Consider the following 19,358-nt stretch of genomic DNA (forward strand, 5'->3'; position numbering starts at 1 on the left):
GTACTAAAAAAAAACAAAAAAACCCATGTTCCAGTGTATGTCTTTCGGTTTTATGATCTTCCTGCTGTGTTCAATAAACAAAATTGCCTCTAAGTTGGACTTCTCATCTCATTTCTCAGGTACTACTCTATTGAAACTCATCTAGAATTGAAAGAAGGCAATTTCACTCATCTTTCTGTGCATGTCCTTGCAGCTACAAAGTGGTGTCTATATTAAACGAACACAAAACATTCTCCCACCCATCCACAGGATCGTCAATGTTCTGGCAAGACATTTCTTTTATTTTCCACACAGGAAACACAATCATAAGTGAGTTACAGAGAAACACAAAAAATCAATTGCTTTTGAGAGAACTCCATCAGCAAATTGAGTCAATTTTAGGTTCCTCTATGCACTCTCCAATGCAAACACTCACCACAAACACTGCCAATTTCATAGCAAGAGTCAGACGGCTCTTGAGATGAATAGTGTCACTCTGAAGTGTTGATGTTGGAGGCAAAAGTCTGTCTGCTTGTACATAGCTCCACATTGGTAATAACATGGGCTGCTCCATCTTTATTTCTACCACTTTGTGCTGCTGAAAATGTTGAAGGAGCTTAGGTATTAAATATGTGATTAATGATCAAACAAAAAGTAACCAAGCTGCAAACAGACTATTTTCTTGGTGTGTTAGAGCACAGGCGCATGATCTTGCCTCAACATAAGACCAATTAAGAATAAAACATTTCTCATCATGTTTCATCCTCCTCTTTGACATGTGAATGCTATTTCCCCACCCTCAACAAACTGGTGGTCAAAGCATACCTAAATACAGATTCTTTACTGATACCACAAAAAACAGTCAAATACTAGAAATAAATGTTTAATTCAAAAACTTACATGCAAAATGCAGAAGTATTATCAGCAAAATGCACTCACTTACATATGATTGGATACTTAAATCATGCCTATTTAATAACTCATATTTTGTACTGAAATCTTAATCTGCAAAGTAACAAGTACTGCAGTGAGATACAAGTACCTCTGAATTATACTTAAACACAATGCTTGAGTAAATGTTCTTTTTTCCACCAGTGTGTGAATGATGTTATAAAAGAGGCCACAGTTAGTGGGTCCAGGGTTTGCCAGTTGATCACAACATACAACCTACAGCATCACTTCTCATTAATTTAAAACAGATAGTATCTTTAATTATGCAGACTCCCGAAAGACCCTCTAATTACCTGGACAACTGCTCATATCTGTAAATTAATGTTAGATCTGCTGAAGCTGCTAACTAGTGTTACACTAACAAAAAGCTCTGCAGCTTTAGCCTCAGCTTGATGAAGCTGACATAAAATATATTACAGGGAGTCTGTGGACTATAGATTAAAAAAAATAGGCCACGACATGTACTCGCAAACAGATGCTCTGAAATTGCACGCACACACAATGAAAGAGGAAGATCAAGAAGGCTGAACATTGACAGATCAGCTGTCAAGGTCATATACAGAAGCATCTGAGTAACTTTAATGCCATGTTTCCTCATGAATACCAGAGATGCACAGGGGTAGCAGTTATGACATGATGTTTACTACATATTTTAGAAGATAGCATTGCTGATGATGAAGTCATCATCTTTTAATGATGCATCTGGCAAATATCAGCCAAGATATGAGATGAGAAATTCGACTGAAGCACCGACAATTTAGTGTGTAAAAGCTTGAACTCTGAGCAGGTTCTTTTACCCCTTCATATTAAGCATGAAATGACCTGTTCAATGAGGTATAGATGCTTTTCAATCATGTAATGTGGGACATTCGAAAGGCAATCAAGTAAAACACTGTCTGTTTTTATAAGATTACTAGAAATACTAAGCACTGATATAATCAGTCACATTGTGTTTTACTTAAAAGTGCAACGTGGCTGGAGACATCTGAGCCTCGGTGTGCAATCAGTAATGAATGACCTGACTGATGATGGATGGTGTGACTTTAATCACTGCCCCAGCAGAGTGACACCGAATACATGCCAACATAAAGCTGCAGCATGTTTTTATATCACAAACTAATCAACTGACTTACAAGACAAACATTAGTCTCTCACAATCCATTCTAAAAAGCAGTCGTTGCGTGTTGTGGACACAAATAATGAGAGGATTATAGTCTCCCATCTCGAAAGGATTATGTGATAAAAGCATGAATTCAACAAAGTGTTTTGGTGAGTATTTAGCAAATGTCTACATTTTTTTGCAGTATATAGTGAATGCATTTCCATTTTTTAACCCTTATTATTTTTTCTTTACAGTTCAAACTAACAGATACCACAAATTTAAAATCAGCCATGTTTAAAAACAAGCCAATATATTTTGAATTATTCCTTCAGGTGTCATGTCAGCAGAGAGTAATGTGATTCTCTCATTAAAATACAAACATAGCTAAAATATAGCTAAAATAGAAAACCTTTGATCAAACTTCGTTTATACCTCATATTTATTTTCTATAGATTATCTACCTCAGGGCTGAGGCCTGGAAGTTGCTCCTGTACCAGAATGAGAAGCAACAAACACTTTCCTCTAAAAGGTGGAAAATAAGCCATGACATCTCCAACTATGCTGACTGTGAGATGACACCAGCAGCGACAGCAGAAACAAGAAAACTAGCATAAGTGAAAAATAAATCAAAATAATCATAATTTTCAGGGCAAGGTGGTGTTTGTGGTTGCATGGGGAAATCTAGTGGAAGCAGAGTTGTTATAAATATTAAAACATATAAAGAACATAAAAAATCACTGCTCAATACTCATGTACACATCAAAAATCCAGGTATAGACCCCTTCACTCTCCTGACCTCCACACTCACTTTGCACCATGTTATTATCAATGTCAAACATGTTTCCTAGTTTTCTGGAACCTCTTTGTGATGTTTTGCTTTTGTGAAGAAAACATGACTTATATTCTTAGATGAAGTGCTCATTTTTTAAAAGAGTCAGATCAAGCTGAGACCAAGCAACCAGAGTATCATGACAACTGTGTTAAAAAAATGAATTAAAACTAAAAATATCCTCCCAAAAGCAAAAAGCTAGTTTCTTAGATTAGTTCTTTGAGTCACCGAGGGCACATTCACCTGCTACACAAAAACAATCACATACTCTCTCATGGATGGCAAACATTCAGAGTCAGGGTGTGTTATTCAGAGCCATGTCATACCTTCACAGTAGGCATTATCATCTCGCAATGGGCGGAAGCCATCCTTACAAACACAGCAATCTCCTGCCTCCAGGTTCACACAGTCAGAGTGCTCCACACAGCCGTGGCCCTCTGAGCAGAAGTCATGACCTGCAGGAAGCACGAGTAAAGGAAAAGGCTGACCCAGAGAAGAGGAGTGATGGAGGCATACAGAGACAAAGGTTATGTCATAGTATCATCACCATTTCTGAGAGTGTACTTACTGTGATGTATTTCCCAGGCACATTAACAGTAAAATAACATTCATTTGCTAGCTAGTCTCTGTCACATCTGATCTCATAATCTTAAAAGAAAAAATATATATATATTGAAAATGTGTTTAATCTGAGCTAAATCACACGAACAAGTAGGATTTACAAGACCATATCAATCACATGGCAAGCTAAAGCTCATTAACAACAAATCACACATACTTTGTATTACTGTCAATTTTAGATTGATTTCCAACTTTACCAGCAGCCATTGATTTCATTCGTTGTGAGCACAATAAGAAAAACCTCCAAAATCAGCTTAATTTGTATGTGAAAGCTAATCCATCTCTGTGAGCACACCGCTGCTTTGAGAAGAGACTGATTTGAAAAGTCTTACTGGTTGATGAGTTCAAGGATTTATGTTGTCAGGAAATCAAAAGTAGAAGGCAAACAGTGAGCACATGCAGATACTATGAAAGGGGTCATGTGAATTTGTTTTTGTTTTTTTTTGCACTAAAGAAGTCACTGTTGTGTTTTCTTGAATACTCAAGCAAAGGGAAGCTTTCAAAAGAATCAACACATAATAACTATGACCATTTTTTCATATAATAAAGGCCTGGACTGAACCATGTGGCTGCCTGAATAGTAGAAAGTCAATCTAAAAACATGTGGTTTTAAAAATGGTTACTTGTATGAAAACTGACTTTTGCCAGGGTTTAATTCTTATTGAATTACATCAACTTTTTATGTGCTATTGACTGACTTCATCTTGCAAATATTAATGTTCTTCTTTTCTGTCTAACCACATTTACATACTTGAGAAAATACAGTCATGCTACTTATAATGTTACAGAGATAGAGACAATGTTTTCTCCATACCTCTGCAGACTTTGCAGCATCTGTCATTCAAGGTGATCTGCTCAGACTCTGGACAGTTGAGAACAGGACACGGCTCACTGGGGACCACTCGATGCATTGTCCTGTCCTGTGATGTGTAAAAACACAATCCCCATGAGCTACTTTCTAGGTCCACTCTAGCCCACATCATTTGTTCATGGCCTCCATGTAATTATGAAGGTAATTATTCATCTATTGTGTTTCCTCATTCACTCTCTCACTCTCATTCATACCTGTGTGTTCATTATAAAGTAATTACTCTTTGGTCAATAACAGTTTTTTTCCTAAACTAGTTCTTCTTTCTTCTTCTTCCTGTCCTCAATAGTTTTCATCATCATTTATGATTCCTTTATTATACAAACTGTGAATCAATCTTCTGGATTATCCCTGCATGTGTGTTTATTCAGAGTGTAGAACTTGATTAGGGGGCTCCATTTCCCAGCATGCCTTTGGCAAGTCTCTCTAATGATTTCATCTGCATTCCTCTGACTGATATTAATTTAGAGTCATTAACACAGACACAGTTGGATGAAGACAATGGGCCTCTTCTATTTAATTATAATGCACACATATTTTACATATGGATAATCTTAAACTGTCCTGTCTATAAGACATACCCATGAGGTGTCATGACCTCTGCTTGTGCAAATACTGAGTATACTTTGATGAATTTGTCAAAACAAACATCCTCTAAAAGTCGCCAAACAACTTTCCAAACAAGCTGCTCCATCTACTTCTTGCCACCCACCACCCAAAACTTGCCACCCCCCCCCCACTGCAGCCAGCAGGCAGACAGAAGATCAGAGGCATGACAAGTAGCTGTCAGGGGAAGCCTGCAGGAGTCTGCAGCAGTGGGCTGACTGACAGCACTCCCCGTCCCCATTTCTTTGATCTGCCTGGGACTGCCAGTCAGTTAACTGGGACTACAGATGGGCCAGGTGTGGGCAAGCAAGCCCGACAGCTGTCTGAAACCACAGATTCTATTGGAGCTCTGCAGAATTCATGGGGGAAGGAGGCTTATATGATAGAGTTGGGTGATTAAAAACTTCAAATCACTTTTCTGTGATTGATTGGGGCTGCCTGGCATAATGTCATCAAGTGAATTATTCCCAGAAGTGAGCAACCCACCCATCTGGTGCACCAGGCAGACAAAGGCAAATGCCCTGAACAACTGTGAAATGAATATGATTTGGGACCATTGTAGTATCTGATGATTGGTACTGAAGAATAGCTGTGTCCCCCTGTGATTGACAGGTGCACTGCTTCGGTCTCCAAAATGTAAACTCAATTAAAGGGATTTGGCCAATTTCTGTATAACACAAAGACAACGATGACAAGCCAGATCAATGGAATTCAGCTGAGGATGACAATTTTGCATGCTGTCTTGTTGAAGTTTGAGTCATCCTTTCAGGGCGGGCCAAGTTAGCTTTGGAATGAATGTATAGTGAGTTATCATGCACCACATGATGAAAATTATCGAGCTGGAGTGCTAAGTTACATTAGTTATTGTGGTAGCTCTTTCTACAGATGAGTATAAAAAATAAGTCATTTTGAATAAGTAAGTGTGTGTATTTTCTCTGTATGTGTATGTGTATGTGTTTGTTGACATGACTTACCTTACAGTCGAACAGCAGGCACCTGCCAGAGGAATCGCGCACAGCCTTCAGATCACCCTCTACCAGCTCTCTTCCACCAAACAGGCAGACAGCTGGTGGCGGACACATACACATGATCAGTATACATGCAAATAAATACACAAACACATCAAAATACACGTACAATCACAATGCTCCCTTGAGAACACATTTATTTTGGCCATATTTAAGATAATAATCAGTACTGTTGGATTCTTGTAGTTATTGTGACTTATTTTACTGCAACAACCCCTCCAAAAACGTGGCAGAGCATAATTTTAAATATATTACTGTAAGATGTTACATTTTTGATGTGTGTGCCCTGGTGGTCGAGTGGTTAGAGCGCATGCCACATAATCACTATATCCCTGGTTCGAATCTGGTCAGGGACCTATGCTGCAGGTTAATCCCTTCTCGCTTCTGTTTCCTGTTGGCCTCCCAACCAGCTACTATCTGAATTAGGCAATATAAAAAGCCCAAAAATAAATCTTTAAAAGAAAAAAGGTTTGATGTGTAAAAATTGGCTACAGTGCCATGCATGTCATTTTTCAACACAGTAAATGTATTGCTATGACATGTAAATATCAATGCAGCTCACTTCAATGTGTTATGATGCCAAATGGATAGCTTTCACATAGATGGTGCAACCCAGTGCAGCTGATATGAGTAGCTGATGTCTGCGCTGCCACTGTCTGCAGCAGCAGTGGGCTGCAGTACGCATGCAATTGGGACATACTACTTCATCTGTCATTGTGGCTTCTGTCATTGCTCTGGTTTCTAACATTGCACTGTCAATGTGCTGTCACTGATGTGTGTTCTCTTAGTCTCACAATACCAGACAATCGGAGATCTCTGCCTACCAAAGTCTGGGGATTTATAAAAGCACAGTAGTTGTTTGAATAGCGGTGAGAACAACCTACACCCCTTACATTCTGCCAAGGACACACCACAAAGCAGAAATTGTGTTGTACCTCCCATTCTCCTCCGTAGTGAACTGTATGTCACCATCTCAATATGATGGGCCACTATATATACTTTGTATTGGTACTGCAATGTGAGTTTTTAAAATTGTTTCCACCCAGTTTTAACAATGAAACCTGAGGGGATTGACCTCAGTCTCTATGTGTGAAGCATTTAGACACTAACCTGTCTAGTGCTCGCCTGGTGGCTCAGTCAATGTGACGTATCTCCCGCTGTGCACAAGATTGTGTGCAAGAATAGCCAGAAAAGTATGCTGGCTTGCATACTGCATAATGTGACCATATGTAATAGGATATCCTGGTACTTTTGGTATTTCACAGACTATGTAGTCTGGGACATACTAAATCTTTCTCTGGCATACTAAAAAGTAAGGACTATACACTGTATAAAAATAATGATTGTAGCCACAGTGTGGACTCCCTTTCTACTGTCAGCCAGAAGTGATGAGAAGTGACCATATTTGGACAAAAGCATAGAGCAGGGGAGAAGCTTCCAGTGTTCAACTACAGCACCTCACAAAACAGTGGTAGTGACTTGTCAATCATAAGGTAGCCAAGCCCTAAATCATTCTCTGCTTTATCATCTGATTTACACTAAATGGAGCCCTGTTTTACAAAATGAACATCATGATCTATAGCATAAGACTTGAAACTAGTGAATGAGATGATACACTTATTAAGAAGGTTTTCATTGAGGTAGAAAATCAAGAGAGAAGTCAGGTCATGAAAATGCAGATTTAAGGCACTTCTACCTTTAGGGCCAAGAATTACCCACCAGGGTAGCTGGTGGGTTAGCATGCTAACTTCCATAAATATCTCAATACAATACATACACATCTTCAAGATAATGTCAAAACTGTTTTTTCTTCACATTCTGTTAATATTTTAGTTAATTTTGTAATGTTCTCAGCTAAAATGCTGGCCAATTCGTACACATTGTACCTTATTTTTTATCTATATATGGTTTATTTCTTAGTTTTATTTGGCATGATTTACTTTTTATTCATGTTTATTACAATTTCTAAGAAACTTTTATCATGATGGATGGCAGAGAATTTGTTTCATTTTGACATATTATGTAAACATATTAATATTTCAGTAATTATTAGGAATTAATCATCCCTTGTTTGGTCCCTAAAATGTGAGCTAAATAATTGATGAAATATAAGTAAAATATCCCGAAAAAAACAGTCAATAATTATAATCATTTTGTATTTCTTTTTGTAATTCATTTGTAACTCAGTCATATAAACATAAGCCTTAATCCCCCTGCCCCTCACCCTGAAATATATCTGTATTTAATCAGAATCTGCACTCATACACTTGTAAACATAACCGAAGGTAAAATATGTAAGAGTGCTGTTTTACATGTTTTTAACAATATGTCCTTGTTATTTATAGCTTTATGTTTTGTTTGTTTTTTAAGACCTCAGGTAAATCAATTCAAACCATATCAGAAATATTAAACCCAATTAAACAACACTGAGGAACAAGTGATAAAATGTTGAACACATAGCAAGAGAAAGCATTCCTCACCATAACATTACAGAAAACCCTGTTTCATATAATTGTAGGGGACTGCAAAAATAAAGCCTGTGTTTAATGACCAGTTGAGGTCAAAAAGATTCAGACTGATATGAGGAAGAGAAATGATTGACACCGCAGGTCAGGCCCTATCGCAAAGCGGTGTATCATGAAAGCGAAGGACTTCTGAAACAGCCATTTGACGTTCTACTTGACAGACCATCAAAAAAGAACCAGACTCAGAACTCCTCCCTGCAAGGCCTTGTGCTGCAAGATAAGGCTTTAATTTGGAGAGCAAGTCATGTCTTTGTAGTGGGGAAACTTGAGGCACTCTTCTCTCCAATGCCGTAGCATGCGTAATTAGCTGTGTGTATGTCTACCTTGTAGAGATAAGTGAGCACGGGGGGGTTGAGTTTAAGGGGATTACCTGCTATGTGTTTATATTTGTGTAACACAGCAGCAGATTTAGAGTCATCCTCTAAACCCCTGTTTTGCTTTACTGACCCTTGGGTCAGTGGGAATGATGCTGATGCAAGCTGATTAGAATCCAACAATAATAGTTCCTTGCTGATAAACAGTTAAACCATGTCTATTATTTGCCTTGCAAGGGAGGTATGAGACCAGTGGCAGCAGTGTGTGGGAGTGTGGGGTGAGAAAGTTCTCAAGTGGAATCAGTTTACAAGAGATGTAGAGTGAAATCTGCAAAGAAATACTATATGTACATAAAGTATACTATTTTTTAAATAATTCATATGATGTGTGACCATTTATAAGTCTCAGGTGAGTGAAATCTGCAAAGAAGTACAATACGTACATATAGTCTGCTATTTTTTCTTTAGCTAATGAAATCCTTGTTGTATACATTGGCTAGCTTACTGCTTCCTAAGAGCAAATACATCACATCTCTTTAAGTGTCATTTAGGTTCATATCAGGTGAATTCTGGGGTGAGAAAAGCTAATATCCTTTGAATCTTTTTATTGAGAGAGCAATTGAGAGAATATGAGATGCAGAGTGTTATGGTGAGGAAGCTAATAAGAGTTCATTGCTCTATTCAGGGCCTTAGGAACAAAAAGCAGACCCTCTATGTAGATATGTGACAAAACAGAATTATTTATCCAGTGAGAACAGAGAGAGTGTGCATCATTTGAGGCATTTAACTGTTATTTCTTGTTTCTCACAGCCCCAACATGTTCACCATAAATAGGAACCACTTTACATCACATGCAGCAATCCCAGATTTACTGGCTCATGTCTGTGTGACTGGTGGCCATCTGTGTTTTGAAGCCAGCTAGTGAATAATTGATTGGTCCATGTATATGCAAAAGGATGGACCTATCTCAAGAGGCATGTTAGGAGGTAGCTTAGCAACACAGCACAGCCCTGGTCAATTGTCAGGCAGTCCTTGTGGAGGCGTGATGTGTGCTCTAAATCTGCTGGGAGAGGAGGTTGTTGTTGCTGTTGCTTGTGCACGTGTTTGTGTGCAATTGTGTCCATGATTGTAAGAGTGTAGGAGAGAGACAGGGTTAAGAGTACTCCACTCACGCTGGCACTCCTTGCAGCAGGCACCCTTTACGTAGGTAGGCGCTGTGCCCGCTGGGCATTGAGGGGGAGGGCAGGAGATGGCTTCACATTGCACCGTGCCGTTCTGATGAGCAGAGAGGAAAATAACACGTTGTTTAAAGAGAACTTTTTTCTGTTCCCAACCGTTACTGGACCTTTTTAAGCCGATACTGTTACTGTTTTTGAGGTTGAGCAGGGGCCTCATATTATTAGGATCACATTTATCCTTTCACATGCACACACACAAACAGACATACACACACACTTGGCATTAAACTCTCCAAGTTGATTAGTACAAAACCACTGCGTTGAAATGATTCCGGTTCATTGAAACAGTTTAGGGGACTGAACTGTTGCTTTGTGGACAATTAGCTAAAACAGTTTATTCAAGAGACATATTTATACTATCTAATCCTGTCTCATCTCTTTTGTATTTATACCACAGCAGAGCAGGGTTATATAATACCAGAACAAAACTAATAATTACTCTTAAAAACTAAAAGTAGAATTTATTGTTGTAAATCTACTCATAGTCTACAGCAGAATTCCACTGTAACCTGCATTACTAAAATATTTAAATGCTATCTCCTTTCCAGCTGTGCCTGTAATTAACATTGCTTCCACGGATGAAAGCTCCGTGACAGCAACATCCAGGAACCTGATCCACGTAATTGATAACATCTTAATGCACGACCTTTAAATTTTAAAGGTCAAACCTAATTGCCACACATAAGGTAAGGAACATATCCTATCTAATTCCTTAATTGCAGTCCAGGAATGGCAACACAACATTCCCCAACGAATGAAGCGATTTCATTGGATGAGTGGGCAGAACAAATCCCTGATGATAATTATCATCTGTCAAGAGCAATTAGGTGCGGTGCACTGAGAGATATGTGATTTCCTATTTTTTGCATGTTGGGTAGTGGTGCGCGAAGACATCTCATTGGCTGGTTCCAAAGCTGAACAGACTGACAGGGGGTGAAATCTGTTTGCTGATGTGGTACAAGCCAAAGATCTCCAATCACTTCTAATTCTCTTTTTGGCAATTATTCGCACTTTATGCAGTGCAAAATAGACCCTTGAGAGTCTCAAGCATTACTAAGCGCTGTTGTTGATGTGTCTAATCCTGAGTACTGTGGAGATATTCAATACAATATCTTTTCTTGGGTAACTGGGGCAACCCTCCTCTAATGCAAGGAAATAATGAGAATACAAGCTGTCGTGAATGGGGCCCCTGCACTCTGCACCTCCACCCCACCCAAACACACACTCCCACCTTCACACACTTGATGAACAGGGGAGCAAAACAAAAGGCAACACCCACAATGGGAGCAATGAACGTGTGTGTGTGTGTGTGTATGTGTGTGTGTGTGTGTATTTAAAGACAGACACTCACATACACAAAGACACACGCACACAAAAGAACACACAGGGTTAGAGACATGATGAAAAATGCATGTTCTCCCCTTCCTCTCTTTCTCTAACAGACACACACAGGCACACAGAGGGATGCATACACAAGTACAAAATCATATTTATCTGGATACACGTTCACATATCTGTTAATTTTATGACACATATGCATACAACCAACCAAATACATGCAGTATGACAAGCACATGTTTCTAGACTCAGAATGTTCACGTGCACACACACACACAGACACACAGACACACACTCTCACACATACAGTCACACACACTTAATTAAAACTGAATGTCCTGCCTTGCTCTTTATTACTCTAACATACACACCCATGTACCCATGTACCCAGTGTACACACACACACACACACAAACACACACACACACACACACACACACACACACACACACACACACACAGACACAGACACAGTCGAGCACCCGAGTGTGAAGCCCCACCGTGCATGTGCAGTTCCTGCAGCCATCTGTCCAGCCCTCGTCCTCCCTGTAGACAACCCCCTTGACGCTGCAGGTTCTCTCACAATAGCATCCATCCAGTCCATTCATCTTCTCCTCCGCTCTGGACAGCTGCTCACACCACCGCCCCCCAAAAGACAAAGACAAGAAGGAGAGAAGATGAGAGTCAGTCTCATTGTGTGTCTATATTTTCCTGTAGAAAGCAGAGATTCATAGGCAAACCAGTGGTATCACCATAGAAAGTCATAAGACACCATTTAGCACCTTTAACATTAACAGTGAAGACTTCACCTCATTGTCAATGTCTAATATTAATATGTCCCTGACCGCCTGTTGCTATGAATATTTATGACGAAAGCACATTTACAAGTGGATGTTTTATGTTATAGTACAATATGCAATTGTGACAGTTAACTCAAAATAGTTATTAGTGTTGTTTTTTTTTAAATAATGTTCAATTTGTGGACTAATCGTCAAATTAGCACACATTGTATCTTATTACATTACCTTGCTGGATGTTTTGGCGAGGATATCCTGCAGTTCCATGATTTTCTGCACAAGTCCATGGAAATCATTGCAAGTTGGGCATGCTGGGATATGAGAGACAATATGCTGTAATTTAGTACACAGGAGGCAATTAACTGCCATGACGGTAATTTATTACAATTACAAATAAAAGACACCAAAACATACAATTACAACTGATTGACAGACATAATACTTCACAGTCACAATGTGAGAAAATATAATTTACTCAATGATATTCTAAAAAAAATGGATATGTGACTATTTAAAACAGATGAGAAAACTGAGTACCACAAAAAATCTGTGAAACATATGATTATAAAGATGCCACAAACAGACTTTGTCTTTTGAAATCTTTGCTTCTTTCTTTCAAAATACTCAACCACGTAGAGGTGCAGTGCTCAGGACCTACTGGCCATGAAAACTGCAAAAAACACAAAAGGCCCTCTCTAGAGCCAGGTTTGGTTTATCCGTTCTGGGCTACTGTAGAAAAATAAAGAAAAAAACTAACAAAACAAATAATAGATAATTACTGTTATTTTGGAGATTTGTACACTAATTAAAACATACTTATGAATATTATTCTGGGGAAAATCACTATAGTTGAGCAACTCATAGTGATACAACCTGTGATCACAAGTAGACGTGGCTTCATTAGCAAAAAAGGTTGGGAACAACTTTTAATGAAATGATTTGAACACAGGTGACAACATTCAAAAGAACCACAGGCTACCAGTTTCCTTCCTATCAAGTTGCATTTTAAAAACAGATCCATATTTGCACAGGAGACACTACTTGCTTGGTTTCTATAGACTACTCTAAATTAAACTATCTATAGTAAATCAAATAATGTTTAATTGAGAGAAAAATATAGTATCAGAACTGCTGAGTCATTTTACAGCTGATTAACTCCAGTGATTTTTGAGTCTTTCAAGAATTTAAATGTCCCTTGTTGTAGAAAAGGAGATTTCAACTTCTTTTGATTGTAAGGCAGGTTTATGTGCTACATGAATACTGTGAAAGTATCAAAGTATAAAAACACTCTGTGCATGGAGAAATGCGCACAGCCTGTATTCAGAAAACGAACTGTTTGAACTTCTGTGAGGTTGTGATGTCATAACTAAATACTCAGACAGGAGAGACGGACAGCGGAGGAAACACTGTTTGTTGTTGGATGTCAGGCAACAAATTTGTCACTGCACAGCCTTCCAAAGGTTGGATAACAATATCCTCAGCTGTGGACATCACAATTTACCAATGAATTTTAACCAGAGCCCTGTTTTTACATATAGTAGCTACAGTAGATTAAAATCTGTTACCTGTGATTGGCCTGGGTATGCATCACTCAGAAAATAGTCAGCAAAAAACTATATTGAGATGGTTTTTGCTACTTTAAATCACAAAACATCTTCTTGTGGATATCAAAACTTCAAATAAAACACCTTGAAAGTGTAAAATATGAGACCTTCAAATAAAAAAAACAAATAATTGCAATAAAGTACCTAGCAAAATAAGGGCCAGAGATAATTTATATCAAATGAAACACTCAGTGAACTCACTTCTGTTCAGATCTGGACATTGCGAGATGTATCCCTGTGGCATCACCAGGATCTCCACATCCTGCATCACCCCCTAAACACAGATACACAAAACACATAACTTTTTGATTAGGGAGAATAAAACCTTAAAGATAGAAGACACGCAATAAAAATGAGATGAAGCATATTAATGTGTAGTAAGTGGTTTAGGACCTCAAGGGGTGGTGGTGTCTAATTGTGCTCATGGTACATTTTCCACATGAGAGAACATGGAACCCAGGCATGCACAAGATGTGTGAACACAAAAACATGTTCAGACACAGCAGTAAATCTGAGAATGAGTGGGGAATGAGAAGTTAGTCGTGAGATAACACATCTCCTAAGTTGTCGCTTGGATGAATCATTGCAGAAGTGGACGCCAACAAGAAGTTAAGTGAACCAATGATGTGGGAGTTTTCTAGACAGACAGATAGATTTTTTTTTCCTCAAATGAAATGATTTGATGAGCATAAACAGGAGATACAGATTCAATTTTATTCATAAATCCCAATTGATAGCCTTCTGTCCTGTGTCCGAACGCCTATCTCATACATATACACACACACGTACGCACATACTCTGTCGCCATGGTAACCTGGTCCATTTCACTCCTTGAGTGCATTTATTTCCCTTACACAAGTGGCGCTGTGCAACTTAGGAGAAATTGTTTTTTAAATTCTCTTGCCACTTCAATTTACCAGCCATAAATTTAAAATCCTGCAGAAATGATTTGCTGATTTTACACAGTGATGTGCTGAAATGGAAACAGACAGGAGCTGTGTCTTTCAAACTTGTAATGAAACTATAAAAACTATGAACTTATTTGCAGCTATCGGGCACATTTCCCATCATGTTATCAACACTAAACTTCATCTGCACTGTGATTATTACTGCACTGGCTATAGCTGGCTGCTTCTAGCTGAAACAATCGATTTTTGAAAAGCAACGCTAATAAAACAAGTTGCCAGACTATGCTTTAAACTTTCTGGCAACTACAGGACAAGTGAGACATTCAAATTCACCAAACTGATTATGTCAGTGACACACTGTTTACTGCAGTACGCATGCAGTAACATGAGGGACATCAATGGTGGCACCATCTGTACCGGAATTGTGATTCTGTAGAAAACAGCAAGTGGTCACGTCTGAGGCAGTTACATCCACTTTCTATTTTTCTATGCAAATAATCACAACAAGAATACCCTGCCAGGCTAAGAAATAACTGGAGAACAAAATTTGATTTGCATATTTGACAGTTGCAGTTTTTTTTTGTTGCCTGTGGGATAGCTTGAATTAAAAGCAAATTATTTCCAGCTTTTTTAAGTTGCTACATTAGCATACAAATCACCTGATAAAATTGTGTCATTAGATAAGTTAGACACAACGGATTTTGTCAACGTATGTATCACACAATGTATGTAAACTGTAAAGATATTTATTGAATTGTGAAGCAGAGGTGCAGATATGCTCATTCTGGTGTTAGTCTTTAATATTACTGCCAGAGATGTGATTTTCTTGTCTTCTGTTGACACCCGCGTACAGACATTGACTGTTTCTCTGTGCATGTGAGTGTGTGTGTGCTAATGAAGCAGTGTGTTTTAAAAGGAGACGTGCTTTCCTAGCAACTAATCAAGACTTCAGAGAGCAGCAAGGAGAGATGCTACTACGTGACAAGATTAGTGGGTGACCTCCAAGCCTTCTTTCATCTACCAATTAACACAAAGGAAATTCAACAGACTGGACACAAATTGTAAAGCATTAACACACACACAGTTACAGGTACACACTTACACAAACAGTGCCACACCATCAAACAGAGAGGCAGCCACCGGCAGACTGATTAAAATTGTTATAGTTGCTGGTGAGCTGACATTATGCCCCGACACGTTTCCCCATGTGGGAAATTTTGTGTGCAGTCCAGTCTGGGAGAGGTGATATATGTCTGCCTGTCTGATAAACAATACCATAGACTAAGCTTAATAAGCATAGTCCAGAGGCTATTTAATGATTTCACCAAAATCAGCATTGTGGGGGTTGCTGAGATAATTGCACTGGGCTTAGCTGTAGACTAAGGGAGAGGGAACAAACAGTAACAAAAAAAAAAGTCAATTTCTAGAGTAGACAGAGCAACCCTCAAATTAAAATGGTAAGCCTTGAGAAATGCACACAATTAAATCCAATCCAATCCAGCTATAATAAATAAAACCAAACAAACTAAGAGGGGGAAGAGTATAAAACAAGACTGGGTATTTGTCATTCTATCTTGTATTTGAATCATATCACAGATCAGGACAGGCATCAAAATTCATATTCTGAAAAGTCTGTACATCAGCGCTAACCTTGAAGAAACCATGAGCGGAGTTTCTCTGTCCAAGCCAGAAGGAAGCATCCTCAGGTATGTCCATATAGGGGGCTTCCACCACCCGCTCATAGATCCTACGAAACACATACATAAAGCAATGAATAGCTAAAATCACAGGATATTATATAAAATCTTCCCTATACTCCTAATTTAGTACACCCATATCCCCCAGGCTTTGCCCTTTTAAATCTTTCGATTGCATCTTTCCCTGAAGAGGGTGTAAACAGCTTTCTCTGCTATACAAGGTGTCACGTATGTGAAACACATGGAGGTACTATACTCCCCCTCATAGACACCCTCATCTAAGAACGTGATCTTCCAAAAGCTTCCCACCCACAAACACTTGTGCTGAACTGGGCAGCTGGCCATGCTGAAAGCCCTGCTAACTGCATACTGAACCTGCAGTGTTGTAGTCACCATGTTTATACTTTATAGCAGTTTCTAAATTGAAAGTGTGTACCTTTGGCAACAAAATCTACTTTTCCAGTTTCATACTGTGTGTGTGCTGTACAAATTAGTTTAAAACATTTGAGTCACTCTATAAATCTATCTACCAAGAATGGATTTGTTCCACAACAATGAGAGGAATGTTGCAATGAAGTGCTCACATACCCTTCATTCATGTCCTGCTGAAACTTTTGAATCAAGTTGTAATTTTTTTTTAAAATTTTAGCAAGGACACACACAATCTAAAAAGTATTTGAGAAGAAGGCCATGTAACAGCTACACATTTATAGTCGATATGCACTGATCCAACCTTTATCTCCTGATAAGTCCTGCTGATAAAAGGTATTAATCTGATACCAGAACTCTCTTTTTGACAAATTTAAAATCTGTCCATCTCACTGCTTGGAAAAACTGGAATTGTTTTTAAATAAAGTAACATGAGACCAGGGATTGCTATTGAGCAAAAAACAGAGGTGGCAGCCTGCCGTGACTGAATGTAACTAATAGCAGAAACACTGAATTTACAATCACATTAACAAAGACACATTTTTTAAGTGGACTGGTCATGTCATGGCTGATACCCAATCTGCTAAATAATTACATCAATTCCTGGGCTGATACCCATCCAGTGTATTGCAAGAGTGGATCCCTTACTTGTTTTTAGAAACACAGGTGCAAATTATATTTGTATTTTTGTGTTAATGAGTTATGAAACTGGAGACCCTCCCCTGTTAGTATCCTCCCAAGGTACAAAACATATGGCATTAACTTGATATTTTTTTGTTACATCCTCTACAATTAATTCCCAGCACCTTACCTGTTGCAGTCGATGTGCAGTATGACATGAGAGGCACTGACGGCAACGGAGACCTTGTGCCACTGGTCATCAGCCAAGCTGTAAGGGAACACCTCAGTATGGGACTGCTGGCCTTTGGTACGGTAGTGAAGACGCACCTCGCTGCGCTGGCCACTACTCTCCAGCTCCAGAAACCTGCAGGAAGAAAAAGTGCCAACAATCTGCTTCTAGTAACAGAAACACAATGACAGCTCATCTGAGAATTTGCATTCCATGCATTGTACATTGTGTCATGTTTCATCAAAGGATCATACTGGAATCGAATCACAAATTCTGTTTGCACAAAAACCTGCATGCATCACCAAAGCGTCCAAACCCAGAGTTCCTCTCAGCACAGAGCATCACTCATTTCCAAGCAGTGCACTCACATCTCCCCAGATTTGCAATACCATTTAGAATTTAATCACATCAGTAGTCAAGCATAATGCCACTATATGGATGTTAAGTGCAACATCAGCAAAAGCAGCACACAACAATGGCCAACATTTAGAGGTGCAACTCTTTACACTGCAGTATTAGTATTCTGGGGGAATCCTTTTCTCCACACCACTGAGATTCACCCAGTATAGTGACATTAACGCAAAGAGCTGCCTATACACACTCATCACCTCTGCCTTTAAAGACAGCCTCATTTAAATTGGAGTCATTTGGTTGAGACATTATTCAAAAGAAAAATAAACAGTCATGCAAGTGCAGCAATGGAAGTGATTTATCTGCAAACCACATCAAATAGATTTACTTATCCCCAGTCATGCATGCACATTCATCCCAGCTCCATAAATGCACCAGCTATCACTTCTGATGCTGAATTAGTCCTTGCCATGTTTCCAAATGAAACCATGCAGCGCTGCTTTGTTGCATATGAATGGCTGGGAAAGCTAATCAGTAGCAAGGAAAGTCATTAACATCCCTTTGAGCTCTCTGTTCTCAGGACTGACTTTAATATACAAACTGTTCAATCAACGTATTGTACGGAATTCAGATTGCTGTTCTGATCATCCAACCGCTCAGCAACCACAAACAAATGGAAAACATTAGCATGCCAACTGCAGATAGTGTCTCATCAGTTTTCGATCCACGATTACAGACCCCATGTTTCGGTTGTTGATGGACTGTGAATATTACATTGGCATACAGGGTGATTTGCTTTGTTTACTCAACTGGTGTGTAAAACATCTACATGCTCATCAAATACAAATATTCAAGTTTCATTCAACATATTACAGAACCTGCTGATACATGAAAATGCAGTGAATGTTCTAAATTTAGATTTAATTAAGGATGATCAGTTTTATAGACAGCTTTATTGTACTACGTGGGACATTTTGTACTTTACTTCTGTCTCACACACATATACATGAGCTAATTCTTGTGTAACCTTCCGTGTACCCTTCCCTATGTATTATAACATGATATGAAATGTGAACTGATCATACCTGTGCTCAGAATGATGGATGGAGAGAATGACTCCAGAGTTGAGGTGATCTTGTTTGAGGGTCACCAGCACAGTAAACTCATTTTTGCCTCTCAACTTCTGGACCATTTGCTCTGAGACCTCAATGGGAGCTTTCACTTCCCTGGAAGAACCTAGAATGCAGACAAAATTATCAGATATTATTATTTACACCATACAAATTTGTGGAGACTGTCTTTATCAGTCAAAACATTCAGATC

General features: G+C 38.8%; 1 protein-coding gene across 2 annotated transcripts in view; it reads right to left on the reverse strand.

Annotated features, from left to right (window-relative positions):
• Positions 1-19,358, reverse strand: part of nell2a (neural EGFL like 2a) — a 73,420-nt gene that overhangs the window by 44,938 nt on the left and 9,124 nt on the right. For both annotated transcript variants that reach the window (XM_053318999.1, XM_053318998.1), the window contains exons 3-12: positions 19,121-19,271; positions 17,646-17,819; positions 16,359-16,455; positions 14,002-14,074; positions 12,425-12,507; positions 11,900-12,028; positions 9,996-10,098; positions 5,931-6,022; positions 4,297-4,402; positions 3,188-3,316 (exon numbers count right to left, since the gene is read on the reverse strand). In XM_053318999.1, the coding sequence (XP_053174974.1) occupies positions 3,188-3,316; positions 4,297-4,402; positions 5,931-6,022; positions 9,996-10,098; positions 11,900-12,028; positions 12,425-12,507; positions 14,002-14,074; positions 16,359-16,455; positions 17,646-17,819; positions 19,121-19,271 (1,137 nt within the window). The remainder of the gene's footprint in view (positions 1-3,187; positions 3,317-4,296; positions 4,403-5,930; positions 6,023-9,995; positions 10,099-11,899; positions 12,029-12,424; positions 12,508-14,001; positions 14,075-16,358; positions 16,456-17,645; positions 17,820-19,120; positions 19,272-19,358) is intronic.

This window comes from Scomber japonicus, chromosome 5 (assembly GCF_027409825.1).
Source record: "Scomber japonicus isolate fScoJap1 chromosome 5, fScoJap1.pri, whole genome shotgun sequence".
NCBI lineage: Eukaryota > Metazoa > Chordata > Actinopteri > Scombriformes > Scombridae > Scomber > Scomber japonicus.